This window comes from Labrus bergylta, chromosome 8, assembly GCF_963930695.1.
Source record: "Labrus bergylta chromosome 8, fLabBer1.1, whole genome shotgun sequence".
NCBI classification, from domain to species: Eukaryota; Metazoa; Chordata; class Actinopteri; order Labriformes; family Labridae; genus Labrus; species Labrus bergylta.
In genome coordinates, this window is record NC_089202.1 from 24,863,496 (window position 1) to 24,879,782 (window position 16,287).

The 16,287-nt window shown below is 45.3% G+C and overlaps 1 protein-coding gene and 1 long non-coding RNA gene across 3 annotated transcripts; one reads left to right on the forward strand and one right to left on the reverse strand.

Annotated features, from left to right (window-relative positions):
* Positions 1-250: 250 nt before the first annotated feature.
* On the forward strand, positions 251-15,511 carry nt5c3a (5'-nucleotidase, cytosolic IIIA). 2 transcript variants are annotated; one of them, XM_020654449.2, is made up of 8 exons: positions 251-478; positions 10,399-10,497; positions 11,020-11,089; positions 11,202-11,334; positions 11,742-11,831; positions 12,607-12,769; positions 12,887-13,087; positions 13,471-15,511. In XM_020654449.2, the coding sequence occupies exons 1-8, from the start codon at positions 341-343 to the stop codon at positions 13,570-13,572; spliced, it is 996 nt and encodes a 331-aa protein (XP_020510105.1). In that variant the 5' UTR covers positions 251-340; the 3' UTR covers positions 13,573-15,511. The 2 variants fall into 2 exon arrangements, with proteins under 2 accessions (XP_020510105.1, XP_020510106.1); XM_020654450.3 differs by lacking the exon at positions 251-478 and adding an exon at positions 7,793-7,850.
* LOC136179809 (uncharacterized) lies at positions 6,010-9,461 on the reverse strand. Its single transcript, XR_010666761.1, has 3 exons — positions 9,299-9,461; positions 6,349-6,711; positions 6,010-6,145 (listed from the first exon to the last, which is right to left on the reverse strand). It is a non-coding gene; the product is annotated as an uncharacterized lncRNA (long non-coding RNA).
* Positions 15,512-16,287: the final 776 nt, after the last annotated feature.

A 16,287-nucleotide genomic window follows, 5' to 3' on the forward strand; every position in this document is an offset into this window, starting at 1 on the left:
TACGCATTAAAAAGGACCTGACACAGAGCCAGGTCGGGCTCGAAACGTTGTGTGTTTATTTATATATATATATATATATATATATATATATATATGCATTAAATTATATCTTTCATTAACTCTCTGTATGCAGACAGCATACGAACGATTTCCACAAACAAAATAAAATAAAACTTTAGAGTCTGTAAAATAACGTTTACGGAGTGAGTAGTGACGCTCTGCATAGAGGATCTTTGGCCGTGGGAATGCACCAGTAGGAAGCCGCTCGTTTGACAGAAGGGAGGACCGGACGGGACTCTCTCTCGGCGGCGGCGGAGACTTGTGACAGCGGCGTACCGTCATGGACAGGACGGCCGTGGTGAAGGTCGGAGCCGCGGCCAGTGCCAGCGTCTGTGCCCTGTTCGGCGGCGTGGTTCTGGCCCAGTACATCGTCGCGAAGAAGAAGCGAGCGGGAAAGAAAACTCGGATCATAGAGATGGTGAGTAAATAGCTGATAGCCCACGCGCGTCAGGGCGGCTAGAGACGGATACGATCAGAAACAGGAAGTCCACCTTCAAAATAAAACCAGGACACGCTAATGACTAAGATTACCGTTCGTTTATACGTAATAACGATGTATTCGGGGGTAATTGTACAATCTGTAGTTAGATGCTTTACTGAAGTAGATTGAATGTATTTTAGTTAAACAGCTAAAAGACAAAATCACATGCGGACAGAATTCCTTCATGGGCAGGATGAAAGGTTTTCTTCATCCTGTAATTGTATTGTTTGTTAATGTGTGAGAACATCCTCACTTTGGTAGGTGGACAATGTTTGTACAAAGATAATTAACCTACAGTTGGACCCAGATTCTCAAGATGAACTTTACTGTGTTTAATATAGGTGTTGCGAGGAAGTAGCACGAACAGGACAGCGCGTCTTTAATGTGAAAATCTTGGCGGAAGTGTGGCTCAGCGTGTGGCTGGGTAACTTTACACAAGCGGACCCGCACTGTGCTTTGCGCATGCGCTGCTATTCCCTAAAACAGCAGCTGTTTTTTTTTTAGAGGTCACTAGCTAGCTTTTGTCCAACAGAGAGAGAGAGAGCAGTAGAGTCTCAGTTTGAGAGCAGAGCACCGTGACAGCTGATCCTCTGTGTCTCTACAGATCCTCTGTGTCTCTACAGATCCTCTGTGTCTCTGCAGATCCTCTGTGTCTCTACAGATCCTCTGTGTCTCTACAGATCCTCTGTGTCTCTACAGATCCTCTGTGTCTCTGCAGATCCTGCACACAATCTTTGTGCTGCTTCCACTTGTCTGTTGTTGTGCAGACTGCATGCAGGTTACACAAGCTGCAGCAGACCAAACGGCACACACTCAGTCCAGCTTTGTAACCAGTCCGACAGGAATCACTCCTCAGTGCAAACACAAACTAAAGACAAATAATAGAGAAAACATTCAAATTAGTGTAGATGATAGCCTTACAGAGACTAGTTTGCATCCATGAGTATCACCTTTCAGATCAGAATTATACAGTGTACAAGACATTTAAGAAATGCCACACCTCCCTTTTCATGAAGCACAACATGCATTCAGAGAGAAAACGGTGTATATTGCACAGCAAACAATGCACACACCTCCTTACTAACTATAATTCTCAGGGCTGCACTCAAATATCAAACATTTTCACTCTGAATTTACCCTGAATATTCCGTTTGAAGTCTGGGTGAGAACTCAGCAGGAAATATTGGATCTCCGGCGTGCATGTAATGCATTGTCCATCTGACAATTCCCCGTTGTTCCTTTTTTACTTGATATATTTCCTCCTGGGATTCTGTTCAAGCATTGATATAAAGACACATATTCTCATTATAGCCCGCCCCCGTCCTGTCTGACAGGCATCGTCTCCCGCTGTGAGGTGCATGTGTGAACAGTCAGGCTATGAAAATATGTGGCGCAGTGCTCATGACATGATCTAGATATTTTCAGGAGTGCATCTCCTGTAGAGAAAGACAAATAAGTAAAGAAGTGGTTGAAAGAGGACGTTTATTAATAGTTTCCAGTAATTGTTGTAAATATATGCTAACTCCGCCTCACAGTAAACATTCAGACTTTGGATTCTGCCGTCATTACATGGTGTTGCTGTGCTCAGCATCAGGACTATAATCTATATGATTCATGTCTGAGTTATTTGGCTCCACCTGAACAGCTGATTGTGAGCACAATGTACTCACACAGACGTCAATTAACCTGATATGACAGCTACAGACCGGTTCCTGTCACATGGCCTCATCCCTTTGTGAAGCTGCCGTTCAGCAGGTTTTCTTGGGTCTTTAAAGGGGTAGTTCTGTATTTTTGAGGCATGGTTGTATGAGGTACTAATATATCATACATTTGGAAAAGAGCGGCAGTGACGTCAACAGCGCCTTTCTGAAAAGTCAAAAGATTTTCAACTCGCTAGGTGCTGGGATTTGTCTCCAGGAGGTCGCCTGCTGCAGCAAACGCTCGCTCCTCATTGAAAACAATTGAAGGAAGACGCTGGCGCGCAGATAAAATCGCTAGGTGGACTCGGAGCCTAACACAACTCCGCAGGAGAGAAGCCAATCTTTACACAGATTCAGTCACACACTACAACATGCTGAACTGACTTTAACATCTTTCTCTCTTGCTCATCGCAGACGGTTTGACGGGGAGAGGGAGGGGTTGGTCGTAGTGCGGCGTTTTAATGAGCAAATCCTTTTAATACTATAATACCGACATATAATACAGATACTGCAAAAAGGTATGAGGTCTTATCGCCCGACACTTCTGTAGAGTTTGTTTTAGTATCTCGGTTTTCCTCGGACACATACGTAAAAAAAAAAAAAAAAAAAGGACACAAAAGCGGCGTCCATTTCTCTTACAGACAAACAGAGAGTAGGGCTGGGCGATTTTGGACCAAAACTCATATCTTGATATTGATTAGCGGAATGGCGATACTCAATATATATCGAGTATTTTATTAACAGTGAAAACACATGGAAAAATAAACTACCTGTTTATGAATTTAAAAAGTTATGTTATAAAATAAAAATGTTCCTTAAATACAATAAAAGAGAGAGAGAGAGGAGGATCAGGGTTAAGAGGGACAGACAGTCAGTCATCATCAGTGAGATGAGAAAAAAGTGACCTGGCACCTCTATAATGTTATTTTAATGCAGCATAAACTATATCGATATTAACGATATTGTCTTACCCTATGTCTTATATATTGATATATCTTAAAAACTCGATATTAGAGAGCAGAGGAGGTGACACTTTGTAAACGTGTCCTAAATGTACGTAGAAGGTGTTTTTTAGTACGCTTGTCCTTGGTACGTCTTTTTAAGTGTTAGCGGACTCATCCCGGCCGTCAGCTGGCGTCTCTGTCTGTCCTCCACAGTGAGCAGGAGAAGATCAAGAGGAGCGTCTGTGTCTCTCTCTCTCCTCTAATGTGATTTACATTAACAGAGCTTAGCAATGGAAGGGAGCTGATTCCCATTCAGAGCTTCCTTTAGGTAAATTTAGATGCAACTTTATTGAGCTTGTTTAGTTTATTTGCATTTATTCTGCCAATGACCTGAGGGAAGTTGTGAAATCAAACCTTATATTTCCTGGATTGAAACGCCGCGGCTGCAGACGGAGACACGCAGTGGTCCGAGTGTGTGAGGTGAAATAGTGTTATGGACGCTCTTTTGTTAGCTCGGCTCTTTAGCAAACGCCGTCGTCTGGCTGGAGAGTGAAAGTAGAAGATGAGTTCTGTTTCCTGTCCTGGGTGGAAACTCTTCACCATCCTCCTTTTGATGAAGCACAAACATCCCCTCTGAGCCCCAGACGACTCCTCGGGCGCTCGTCAGGATTTAGTTTTTTAGCCGTTTTTTTTAACGACTCTCTAAATGCTTCTGCGTCACTTCACACGTCTTCACAAAGTCATATTCCCTTCATTCCTAAATACCACGTGGGGGGGGGGGGGGGGGGCGTTGTTTCCAGCAGGACTTTGTTCTCTGATTATTACTTTGTTTTACCAGTTTGTCTGTTTGAATGGAGTCAGTCAGAAAAGGAAGCTGTGAATAGAATCTGTTTGGATTTCCGGGGTTCGATTGCCTGGAGTTTCCTTCTCTTCTCTTTTTTTTTAACTTATCTGAGGTTTTACATTTTCTTTTCAAGATATTTTTGGGGCATTTTTGGACAGCTGAAGAGAGACAGGAAACGTTGGGAGGAGAGAAAGTGGTGGGGATGACCTGCAGCAAAGGGTCGAGGTCGGATTCAAACCCACAGCTGCTGCAAGGAACACTACGGCCCCTGTACATGGGGCACGTGACAAAACCGCCAGGCCACCAGCGCCGCTTTTTAGATAGCGCTCTGACACAGACATGTCTGAACACTTGATCTCGTTGGTGTTTTTGTAACACTCGGAAAACAGACGCTTGGCGCTGCGCTTTTTCTCCAGGAGGACGCCTCCTCCTGCTGCAAACGCTCTCTCCTCATTGGAAACAAAAAGAAAACCTCCAGGTGGACACGGCGCCTAAGACTTCTAATTTTGTTGCCGTGGTGTCAAACAGATCTGGTATCCTGACAACTGTTGAACAAAGCTGAACACAAACTGTACTCAGTAACTTCCTGTGACTTTGATGAGAGCGTGTGTAGAGCAGCAAACGTCGGACGTGTTTGGATCCTTTCCGTCGGGGGTCACATGAGTCACAGCAGCTCCACGCCGACCATGTGACACGACGTAATGCTGAACATTAATTGTCTTAACCATTGAGGAGAGTCTGACTTCAGCGCAGACGTCTCTCACACGTGATCGCGCTTTTAAAAACACACTGAAACGTCTTGATTGATTTGACAGGAAACATTTCAATGACTCATTTTCCAGATAGTGTCACTGACTGTAAACCCTCAACTCAAGTCTGCTTTGTAGTTCTGAGTGAAGTGAAGAGGAAGCCCACTTCAGTGTACTTCTTCCTCTTAACCACTAGGGGGGCGGTGCAGAGCTGTGCATGAACAACAAGCCTGCAAACAGAACTCCCTCATGTCAGAGAAGATACACTTTATTGTCCTTTTTGTTTTGCATTAAAGCTCAAATATCCTCACATCCCAATCACATCAAACATGAACAGACATCTTAAGAACAATGTGAAGTCACAGTGCACGAGCGGGTGTATATTGATTGATTGATTTAATTTATTTTCGTGTCATGCACACAAAGTGCCCAACACTCGTGCTCATAAGACACCAGAAATTCAGTTGCAGTGGTTTACATTTACATATCATAGCATTACAAAGTTGCCAGCTCCTGTCACAGTTCAGTCTTAAACGTGTTATGTCTTCTTTCCCCAGCTTTACAAACAAAATCTGCTATATCAAAGGTTCCTTTTTTTAAAACACAACTCAAGTTTTTCATAATCGTCTAGCCGAAAGAAATCAACATAAATTGAAGACATTCTTTTAAAAACAACATCCCTGATGTCAGCATACATCGGCGGCTGTGTGTGACGTGCTCTACGGTTTGTTCAGCTGTGATATGGAGAGAGGAGGGATGAGGGAGGGTCTGTACTTGTTCCTCTTTCAGTCTGAAACCCGAAAGCATCTCTCACCCAGAACTTCCAGCAGTTACCCGCAGGCCATGTTCTCAATGTGCAGCATGGAGCAGCACCGCCTCTCTGAGTCAGCAGGGACTTGTCTTGTTTTTGTGCCGAGGTGTAATCAGAGAGTGTCGACCTCGTTTTTTGGAAGCGCTGCCTGGTATGTGAGGCGGTTGAGGTCGGCGGAGTAGAGGAGAGGACGAGTTTAACTCCAGCAGCTCTCAGGACAGCAGGAAACCTCGATCAGCAGGACTAAGAGTCAGTGCTGTATTTGTATTTGTACTGATGGATAAAACACAATCAGCCTGGGGCACGCTGGTGGCGCAATGGTTAGGGCGCGCGTCCCATGTGTTGAGACTCTCATCTCAAGCGGTAGGCCCGGGTTCGCCTCCACCCGTGGCCCCTTTTCGCATGTCATTCCCCGCTCTCTCTCCCTGGTTTCCGGCTCTGTCCACTGTCCTATCTCTGCATCAAAGGCACGAAAAGCCCAAAAAATAAACCACAATCAGCCCATGGTCCCCTTCTCGCCTTATGTCGACATGCTGCGTTGCAAAGATTTATGTTGCTGTTAGGAACAAAAAAAAACAACAAATTGTAATTCTCTGACATTTAGAACCGGTTCCAGGTTGAAACTGTTCTACATATACAAGTCTACATTCTGTCCAGTCTGCAAAGTAATGCAACATATTTTATTAAAGTAATCAAACATTACAGTGTGTGAGGAAGTCAGTGTGCATGCAGTCTTGTAAATGTGTCAGATACACAAACATTATCAAAGGCAGTCTGCAGGCTGGAGGAGGGAGGGAGAGAGGGAGAGGGAGAGAACTGTGCAGGTGTGCTGATAAGGTGTCAGTCTCCTCCCACAGCTACCTGAAACAAGAGAAACACAGCCAGCAGGGGGAGACACAGAGCAGGTAGAGAGGTCGAACCCTGAGGTCGTCACATCCCACCTCAAGCTTTATCTTATAATTCAGTTTATGGTGCTGCCCTGAAACATAACGTCGCTCACATTTCTACATTTCATCGTTACCAACATACCATCAGTGTACCGTGCTTTATGTTCCCTCGATGTGAAAGACTTCTCGCGGCCTCTGAGCCAAAGAGAGGCTTTAACCCAAGAACCAGCTCGACCTGAAAACAGATCTGTGCGTTAAAGTGACGGACGTGTTCACACTTGCCTGGTTCCAGATGTGTGACCTAAATATTAAGGCAGCAGCAGAAAGACTATCCCTCTCGTGTGCGTGTGTGCGTGTGTGCGTGTGTGCGTGTGTGCGTGTGTGCGTGTGTGTGTGTGTGTGTGTGGAGGGAATGTAAAAATGTGTGTGCTCAGCAGTCATATACTGAAGCGAGTCATCAACTCTCAGATTGATTTGAAAGGCTTCTTTTTCAGGGGGTCAAAGGTCGAACCAGGCTGAATGACAAATGACCCTTTCTCCCCCCCCCAGTCTATTTTTTTCTGAACTCTGTGTGTAAGTTCAACTCATGTCGGTATACTTGACGACTTGCTGTAAAACTAGTGTCAACATACGGCTGTCAAATGCTTTGATTCAATGTTTGATAGTAGTAAACAGTTTTAATCACAAGTTAAAGGAGCAGTATGTAACTCTGACCCCTAGTGTTTAAAATGGGTACTGCAGTCCAAATTCTAAACATGGTAGAGAGCTGCCCCCCCCCCCCCCCCCCCTTAGAGTCGATGGTCACGCAGGTTGTCATGTGGTGGACACTTTAGCCAGCTCTGCATCGGTCTGTAAACCTTTCTGTGTTCTAACCTCTCTCCATTTTTCAAAAGCATCTCCAATATTGATCCTAGTTTGAGCACGTTTCTGCTCGTGGAGCTTATTAGAAACATGCAGAGACTTTTTAGGTCGGGTACAATCACTTCTATCTGAACCACTTCTCTTGCCCGCTTCCATCGCTGCAACACCTGTTGACCTGATAACTGCTCTCATATCTGGCAAACAGAGGGGCGTCCAAAACGGCCGTGTGGGGGTGCCTTAAAACCGCCTACCTTTTTTGGTCTAAACAAATCCAGAGCATTCAGGACCAGAATCTAAAGTTAGAAGGAGGCACATTGTCCATTTGTATATACATTCTATGGAATTTGTGTGTGTGTGTTTGAGCCTCTCTGCACAGGGGGGAGGGGTCATGTTGTTTAATCTATTGTAGGCCACGCCCCCCTCCCTCCCTGACTGTTGCTGCAGATATAAAAGCCCTCCGCAGACACACAAACCTTTCCTCACTCCCGTGTTATCTGACACGACAGATCCGAGGTAAGCTTGTGTGTGTGTGTGTGTGTGTGTGTGTCTTTCTTATCATAAGGTATGTTGTGCATTATATCATAAATCCTCATAACTGTCGGTGCAGTAAATGTGTGTTTTATGTGTTTTTGTAAAGGAAGAGCAGGTTTGTATTTCTCTTTTCAAACTTTTCTGTTAGTGCAGGTTTTGTGACCTCGTGAAGAAGGCAGGCATGTTTACAGCACTCGTATAAACCGGAACATTATGTCGCCCTCCAGGAATGGGACTGTTACGTTCTTTAGATAAAGTTTGCACCGTCTGTACTCTGCAGATACGAAGCTAAGGAAGGTGTGTGTGTGTGTGTGTGTGTGTGTGTGTGTGTGTGTGTGTACAAGCAGGAAGGATCTAAAAGAGGAACTTCAGCTTTATTTGTAGTTTGTGTTCTGGAGTTCGAGTTTCAGAAAGATCAGAGTGATTAATGATCTGCTTCGAAATCTGATACTGATTATGTAACACTGCAGGATGGAGGGTTGTGTGCGTGTGCGTGTGCGTGTGTTAGGTTTTGTGTTTTATCCAGAAGGAGTAAAGTGTTCATCCAGATGAGATTTCATGCATTAATTTCAGACTTTAATCTCTGAAAGCTGAGTGTTTTGTTAGGACATAAACAAAAACATTGACAACTCGGAGGTAAATTTATGCGCCGTGTCCAAATAGCGTTTTCTTCTGAGCGCCATCGTCTTTTCTAAATGTGTGACATTCCCCGTATTTTAGCCGCCTACAGATCGTGTCTTGTCCCCTCATCCTCTGATCGGGAAATAAACGATCTCAAATATAAAACATGCTGTAAAAAGCAACGGAGCAGTGTCGGTCATACAGCGGCCGTTGTCATGGAGACAGGACGGACGTGCACCGCTTTTCTTCTCACTTCACGCAAGAGCTCCAGAGCGCACAGTCAGCGCTTTTCTGCCCGGGGAAAACGCACCACGGGGCCTTAAACAGCGTGCACGAGTTTGCATGACATTGTTGGGGATTTAAGCGGAATTGGTCGACGCCTCGGACTGCTTTTTTTTTTTTTTTTTTTCCTGTCGTATCGATACCGTTTGATTTCTTTCTTGTATTATATCTACGTTTTTGACTGTGGTGGTGACCTCAGGTAGGAGCGCGACTCTGTTCTGTCTGTGCACAGTCAGCTGGTCTGAAGCCCACATCCAGCACTTCTCTTCAACCCTCCGAAACACATCGTTAAGGTCAACGTTTCTGTTTCATCAGCTTCGATAAATAAGCTGTGGATGGAAAACTTTCAGTTCTCATGAAGAACCGAGGAAACGTCTCAGAGCAGATGTTCTGTAGATCAGCGAGGAACACAGACTGCATGTAGAGATCCTTTGAAAGACATCAGCATACAGCAGTTCACTGACGAGCCCTGATTAGTTTACATTCATCAAAAAGTGAACAGAATGAAACAAGCACTCCGGGCTCACCCTCCTCCTCCCTTATGATGGATGCAAACGTTCTTTAATCCCTTGTTTTTCGTCCTGCAGAGTTTCACAGAGACGCTGTCAGTCAGAGCGGACCAGATGAGGCGGCTCCCCTCCTCGCCGCTCTGAGTTACTGTGACTGTTTGTTTGGCTGCTCAGCTTGTTATACAACTCCAGCACATTCCAGACATCAGCTGTTTCACGACCCTGAAACCCCCCTCCTCCAGACCGTGTGTGTGTGTGTGTGTGTGTGTGTGTGTGTGTGTGTGTGTGTGTGTGTGTGTGTGTGTGTGTGTGTGTGTGTGTGTGTGTGTGTGTGTGTGTGTGTGTGTGTCTGTGTGTGCTGCTTGTCAACAGGCATACTCTCTCCTGGAGATGAGCTCTTTCCTTCATTTCTATATTTAAGGACTCTCGTTACTTCATGAACCAGATATCGATTACTCGGTCACTGTGGACCTCCTGGACCGCTGCTCTGCGAGTCTGTAGGACAGCCGCCGTTCTGAAGTGATGAGTGATGGTTACCTGGATGGGACCTACTCGCTCACCTTGTCATAGGCTTTAACAGCTGGGGATGTTTGAACCATCATCATCAACCTTTATTTATACCTCAAAGCTACCTGACCTTATATACAGTACAAGCATGTTTAAGGAGAACGGTGCGGGGCGTCTGTAGCCTCAAGGTTAGTGCGAACGCCACATGCACCGAGGCTGAAGTCCTCCAAGCAGGAGGAGGTACGGGTTCAAATCTCACCTGTAGTTCCTTTCCCGTGTGTCGTATCCCCAGACTCTCTCTCTCTCTCTCTCTCTCTCTCTCTCTCTCTCTCCACATGTTCTGACTCTAGCGTCTGTCCCGTCTTTAAACTTTCATGTAAATACGCCCAAAAAACTTTCAACTCCAGCAGAAAATAAGGAAATCAAACAGACTTTAAAATGTCAGAAAATACAGGTATGATACAAAGGTACAGGTGTACTGAATTCAGAGAGGTGTTGAATTGAACGGGTCTTGTGCATAAAATCAAAAGTAACAACCTATAATAACCTCTCTTCCTCCCTCTCTCTCTCTCTCTCTCTCTCTCTCCCTCCCTCTCTCTCTCTCTCTACAGATGCCTCAGTTTGAGAAGTCGACGGTCCACATGAAGGACCCGGAGAAGGTGGAGCAGATCATCTGTGGCCTCATCAAAGGAGGAGCGTCCAAACTACAGGTGTGTGAACACATTTCAGCACGTGTCAGTCGAAGTCTGTAGAGCGAGTTTTATGAATTGTAGCTCTAAACGGGGAATAATACGGTGGCCGACAGGTTCAAGAACTATAAGACTTACATTAAGAAAAACAGTTTCAGACATCTCGGGGCCGCAAACAACAGAGCCCCCGCTCGGCTGTCTCGTCCCTGGTGACAAAATCCAGACTGGACTCGCTGTAAATCTCCTTGGTGCTCTGATATTGACGTTCAATGTTAGTCGTTTCAGACTTTGCCAAGTGCTTGCACTTTTAGGCCACCTGGTGGTGCTGCAGCTCCGAATCGTGCACTAATTAAAAGCTTCTGATCAGCTTATCAGACAGATCTCGAGTTATTGACTATTGCGGTTTCCTCCTGCAACAGGTGTGTTTTTTTGGGTTTCCCCTGAGGCCTTTCTGTTTCTTCTTGTTTCTGTTTGAAGCCCCGATGTGTCTGATGAACTCATGTATCACTTCTGGTAAACAAACCGCTGTTGGCTTTGTTGCAGATCATCACAGACTTCGACATGACGTTAAGCAAGTTTGCGGTCAACGGCAAACGCTGCCCGACATGTCACAGTAAGTAGAGTCAGACAGTTCTTCAAGTCAGTTTTTTCACCGTCTTTGTGAAGGTGTATTCTCAGTTTCAGGGTGTTTCTCTTGAATGATTCTGTTCTCCTTCTCTGCACAGATATCATTGATAACTGTAAGCTGGTGACAGAGGACTGCAGGCAGAAGCTGCTGCAGCTGAAGAACAAATATTATCCCATCGAAATCGACCCTCATCTCACCATGGAGGAGAAATACCCGTTCATGGTGGAGTGGTAAGACACAAAGCCGCCACAAACACACATCCTAAGGAATTCAGAGTAGAAGACGCACTTTTAATCCATGAGGCGACGAGGCAACGCCTGCGAGCCTTTTCAGGGAAAAAACTCCAGCTGCTCTGATTTCATGTCTGACATGCGTCAACTCCTCAATCACCTCACAACACCTCCTTCTGTTCCTCAGTCTTTTTGAAGGTCACTTATCCTCCTCCTCTTCAATCAGTGTAAATAAGTCTCAGAGCTCCTCAAAACATGTCTGTGAAGTTTCTTGTTCTAAATCCACAAAGCATGCTGGGATACCTGGAGGTGCAGACCAGTCGTTTCAGCCCTCATCGAGCCGAGCGCCGTCTCTTTTTAAAGTTATAAACACGGTGCATATATTAAGGTGTGTTTTGTGTTTGCAGGTATTTCAAGTCTCACACGCTTCTGGTGGAGCAGCGGTTAGAGAAAGACAAACTGTCCGAGGTGGTGAGAGAGTCTGACGCTGCGCTCAGGTACATGTTCCTTTTTTTACTGTTGCATTATGGGTATTAGGTCCCGAGGTGCTAGATTGTGCACAAATTGAGATATGGATATATTTGAAGAAATAGAGGTTAGCAGGTTTTTTTCTACATACAGCAGCAAGTATTATATTATTTAACCAAGGCAGAGGTTAGCGATGTCACCTCACAGCGAGGAGGTTCCTGGTTGTCTGTCTCTATATGTCAGCCCTGTGATTGGCTGGAGAACAGTCCAGGGTGTAACCCCGCCTCTCACCCAGTGACAGCTGAGATCGGCTCCAGCCTCATATAAAGCCTGAATAGATAATAAATGGATTATTTCACCTCTAATTAAGTAAACAAATCTACTTTAAATGAAGCAAGAGAAGGGGCGCTGGTGACACAGTGGTTAGTGCGCGCGCCCCATGTATGGAGCTGTACTCCACCAAGCGGGCGGCCCGGGTTCGAATCCGACCCGTGGCTTCCTTCCTGCATGTCATTCCCTACTCTCTCTCTCTCTCTCCCACAAAAGTCCAAAAATAAATCTTAAAAAAACATCAAATAAAATAAAGCATGAGAAGAAGAGAGCAGCAGATTTTCACAAACTTTGACTTGCACTAAAACTTATGGTCATGATAATTTATGGTTTTAATGTTTAATGTTGAACCACCTTGAAATGTGTCACATGTTTCTGCACGATTACAGCCGACCTCGTGGGAACAGCGTCGACCTGTAGTATCAGAGTTCAGATGGTCTGGTGTCTGTCAGTTCTTCTTTTTGTCTCGTTCAGGGAAGGTTACGAGCAGTTCTTTGACCGTCTGCAGCAGCACACTGTTCCTGTCTTCATCTTCTCCGCCGGCCTGGGCGACGTCCTGGAGGAAATCATCCGCCAGGCCGGCGTCTACCACCCCAACGTCAAGGTGGTCTCCAACTTCATGGACTTTGACGACAACGTGAGTCTGACAGGAGGGACGGGCGCCTCTTTTCTTCCTCTGATGCTGTGACCTCTCAGCCTCAGGACTTTAAAACGTTCTAACGCTGGTTTGTCTGATCTGCTCCTCCTCGCACAGGGCGTCCTCAAAGGTTTCAAAGGCGAGCTGATCCACGTGTACAACAAACACGACGGCGCCCTGCGGAACACGGAGTACTTCAAACAGGTGAAGGAATACCACAACATCATCCTGATGGGAGACTCGCTGGGGGACCTCAGCATGGCCGACGGCGTGCCCAACGTGGAGAACATCCTCAAGATCGGCTTCCTCAACGACAAGGTGAAAACATTTGAAGTGACCACGAAGCCTTTGAGAATCCCGCTTTGAGATGAAGACGTTTCTCTCTCCACCGTTTGTGCGTCGCTTAACAAAAGCATAGAGCGCCCTCTGCTGGTTGAAAAAAAAAAAAAAAAAACATTTGTGTGCAATCCATTGAATTTGTCTTCAGTGCATCCCATTAAAAAAAAAACGTGTTTATGCACGTTGTTGTTCATTTGATCTCCATGGCGATGACGGCAGTTATAACTTTTTGTCCTCTCTCGCTCTCTCTCTCTCTCTCGCTCACTCTCTCCTCTTTCTCTCTCTCGCCCACTCTTTCTCTCTCTCTCTGTCTCTCGCTCGCTCTCTACTCTCTCTCTCTCTTTTCTTCTCTCTCTCTGCAGGTGGAAGAGCGCCTGGACAAATATCTGGACTCTTATGACATCGTCCTGGTGAAGGACGAGACGCTGGAAGTGCCCAACGCCATCCTCCAGAAGGTTCTATAACTCCCCCCCCCCGACACGTCGGAGCCTGTCAGACTCCAAACACCAACCCAAAGCTTTCTTACTGCTCCGGATCATCTCTGTTTAACTCCACCTGGGTCACCTTCCAGCTCTGTGCCCCCCCCACCCCCCTCACTTTGTAAAATCCTTTTCTTTTTTTTTCTTTTTTTTTTTTTAAAGACATTCAACATGAACTGTTTTAAAAGTCCTCGCAGCAGCACGTCTCTGGTGTGTTTTGTCCGTTCAGTCATTTTTAGATATCTTCATCATTCATACTTTATAATAGTTATATTTATCACCGTTTAGACGAGAATATTTAAACATGCTGACGTTTGTGTTTCAGAAATCAGGCGCCCACAATCTCACACCTGACCGTTTCACACATGCACAAAACGTTCAAATCGTGCTGATCTGGTTGCGCGGGGGGGGGGGGGGTCAGCGCTGAAGTGGTGGGGCAGTACAACGCTTCATATCACTGCTCCGTGTAGTCCAAGATATTCACAATCTGAACAAAAGAGTGGAGCAGGGGGCGGCGTTGGCCGAGTGGTTAAGGTGTGCGACCCATGTCCACCTCGCTGTCTGACTCTGTCTGCTGTCCTGTCTCTTTAAATAAAAGCCCAAACGCCCAAAAATAAACCTTAACAAAAAATTAAAAGCGCTGAATCCCAGCGGTCGTGTGCAGACAGTCTGTGGTCAGGCACCAGTGGTTGCAGGATGTAAACATAACGCCCCCCCTCCCACTCTCTCAGGTGTATTTCCGGGTGCATTCTCACATCAGCTCACCCGACTTCATGCTGAAGATTAAGCAGGTGGCTGGTAAAAGACAGTCCAGGTCAAGTTCAGTGGTTTGTGTTCACACACGCGGCTCATTCAGGACGTTTTCAGGAGTTTTGTGCAGGTGTGAAACCACCGTCAGTGTTTTCTTTGAAGATGTTTCAGCATGTCTCAGGTATCACCTGGTGGAAATATAAAAAGTGAGCGATCTGTGGAGGATGTCAGAGATTCAGCACCTGAAGGACCTGCTTATTCCTAGAAAAACAACGAAGCATGTGTCGCCAGGTGAAGGCAGAAATATAAAGACCACTACGAGTATTTTTCTTCAGGGGATTCAGATTGCTCAGATAAATCTCCAATGAGCAGGGAAAACGCACTTTTAAGTTCTGTGTAGCGAGGGAATCAACCCGCACATGAACACGTGAATGTTGGGGCGCATTCTCGCACATCGCTCTTTGACCCTGACGCGCTCGTTTGGCATCAAATCAACAAAAAGAAGAAGAAGCTCTCTATTCCTCCAACAAGACGATCCCCTTTAGCTTCTCTGCTTTATAAATAAATATTCAAGTGTTCACCACGTAGTGTTCCAGATTAACCACTAACGCCGCCCTCTAGTGGTCATTAGGGGGAATTACAAAACACCTGGAACCAAAGTTAAAGTGTATTAAAGGTATATTTCACCATTTCAGTAAACAGAAGGAAGCACACTGCTGTTTGTGGCTCAATCAAACCCGGAACGAGACGCAGAGATGGCGATGGCGTCGTTCTGCAGTAACAGTGGCGCTCTACCTCGAACATATTCAGTCGTTTCTTGTTTTTGTTTTAAAGTAAAGAGGTCTCCGTTTGTCTGGACTCGTGCTGAATGTTCTCTTTGAATCTGTTTGTGTTTTTAATGTGCTGCTATCACCTGCATGTTGCCTTTTCTTATTACGTTTATGTCAAACTAACGGGCGACAGGGAATAATGTCATGTTGTATTAGTGGGCGTTAAATATATAAATATAGAGATATATGGAAATGTTTTTTGTTGCTCTGCAGTCGGAGCAAAGAGCGCCACAGTTACAGAAGTGTAGACCTGTGAGTTGTATTTTTATAAACAGAAGGCTTCTTCCTCTTTTCTTTGATGCTGTGATTTTAAAAATGCAATAAAATGTCACTTTGAGATCCGAGATGTCGTCACAGAAATCTGCTCTAAAATCTACCCAGTGATGTTTTGGTTTCATGATGCTTTACATCCACATGTTCACTTAAAGGGGCAGTATGTAACTCTGACCCCTAGTGTTTAAAATGGGTACTGCAGTCCAAATTCTAAACATTGTAGAGAGATGTCTCTCCCCCCCCCCTAGAGTCGATGCTCACGCAGGTTGTCATGTAGTGGACACTGAAGCTTCAGTGTTTAGCCAGCTCTGCATGGGTCTGTAAACCTTTCTGTGTTCTAACCTCTCTCCATTTTTCAAAAGCATCTCCAATATTGATCCTAGTTTGAGCACGTTTCTGCTCGTGGAGCTTATTAGAAACATGCAGAGGCTTTTTAGGTCGGGTACAATCACTTCTATCTGAACCAGTTCTCTTGCCCGCTTCTATCGCTGCAACACCTGTTGGTTTGACCTGATAACTGCTCTCATATCTGGCAAACCGAGGGGCGTCCAAAACGGCCGTGTGGGGATTGCCTTAAAACTGCCTACCTTCTCTGGTCCAAACAAATCCAGAGCATTCAGGGGTCATTTCATAGTAAATGAAAGCCTTGGCTATTCATTTATTTAAGTTTTACAGTAAAAATCCTAAAAATAAACTTTTAAAAGAAAGGAAATCTCCCAAAGATGTCTGATAGTATAAAAGACTGATAGATCTAATAAACATCTGGTGTAGGACGAGTGAGAGAGTCCTGAAACAGAAGCTGCAGGTGAGAAAAGGTGTTTGTGTTTGAAGTCCTTTCTTCCAATAT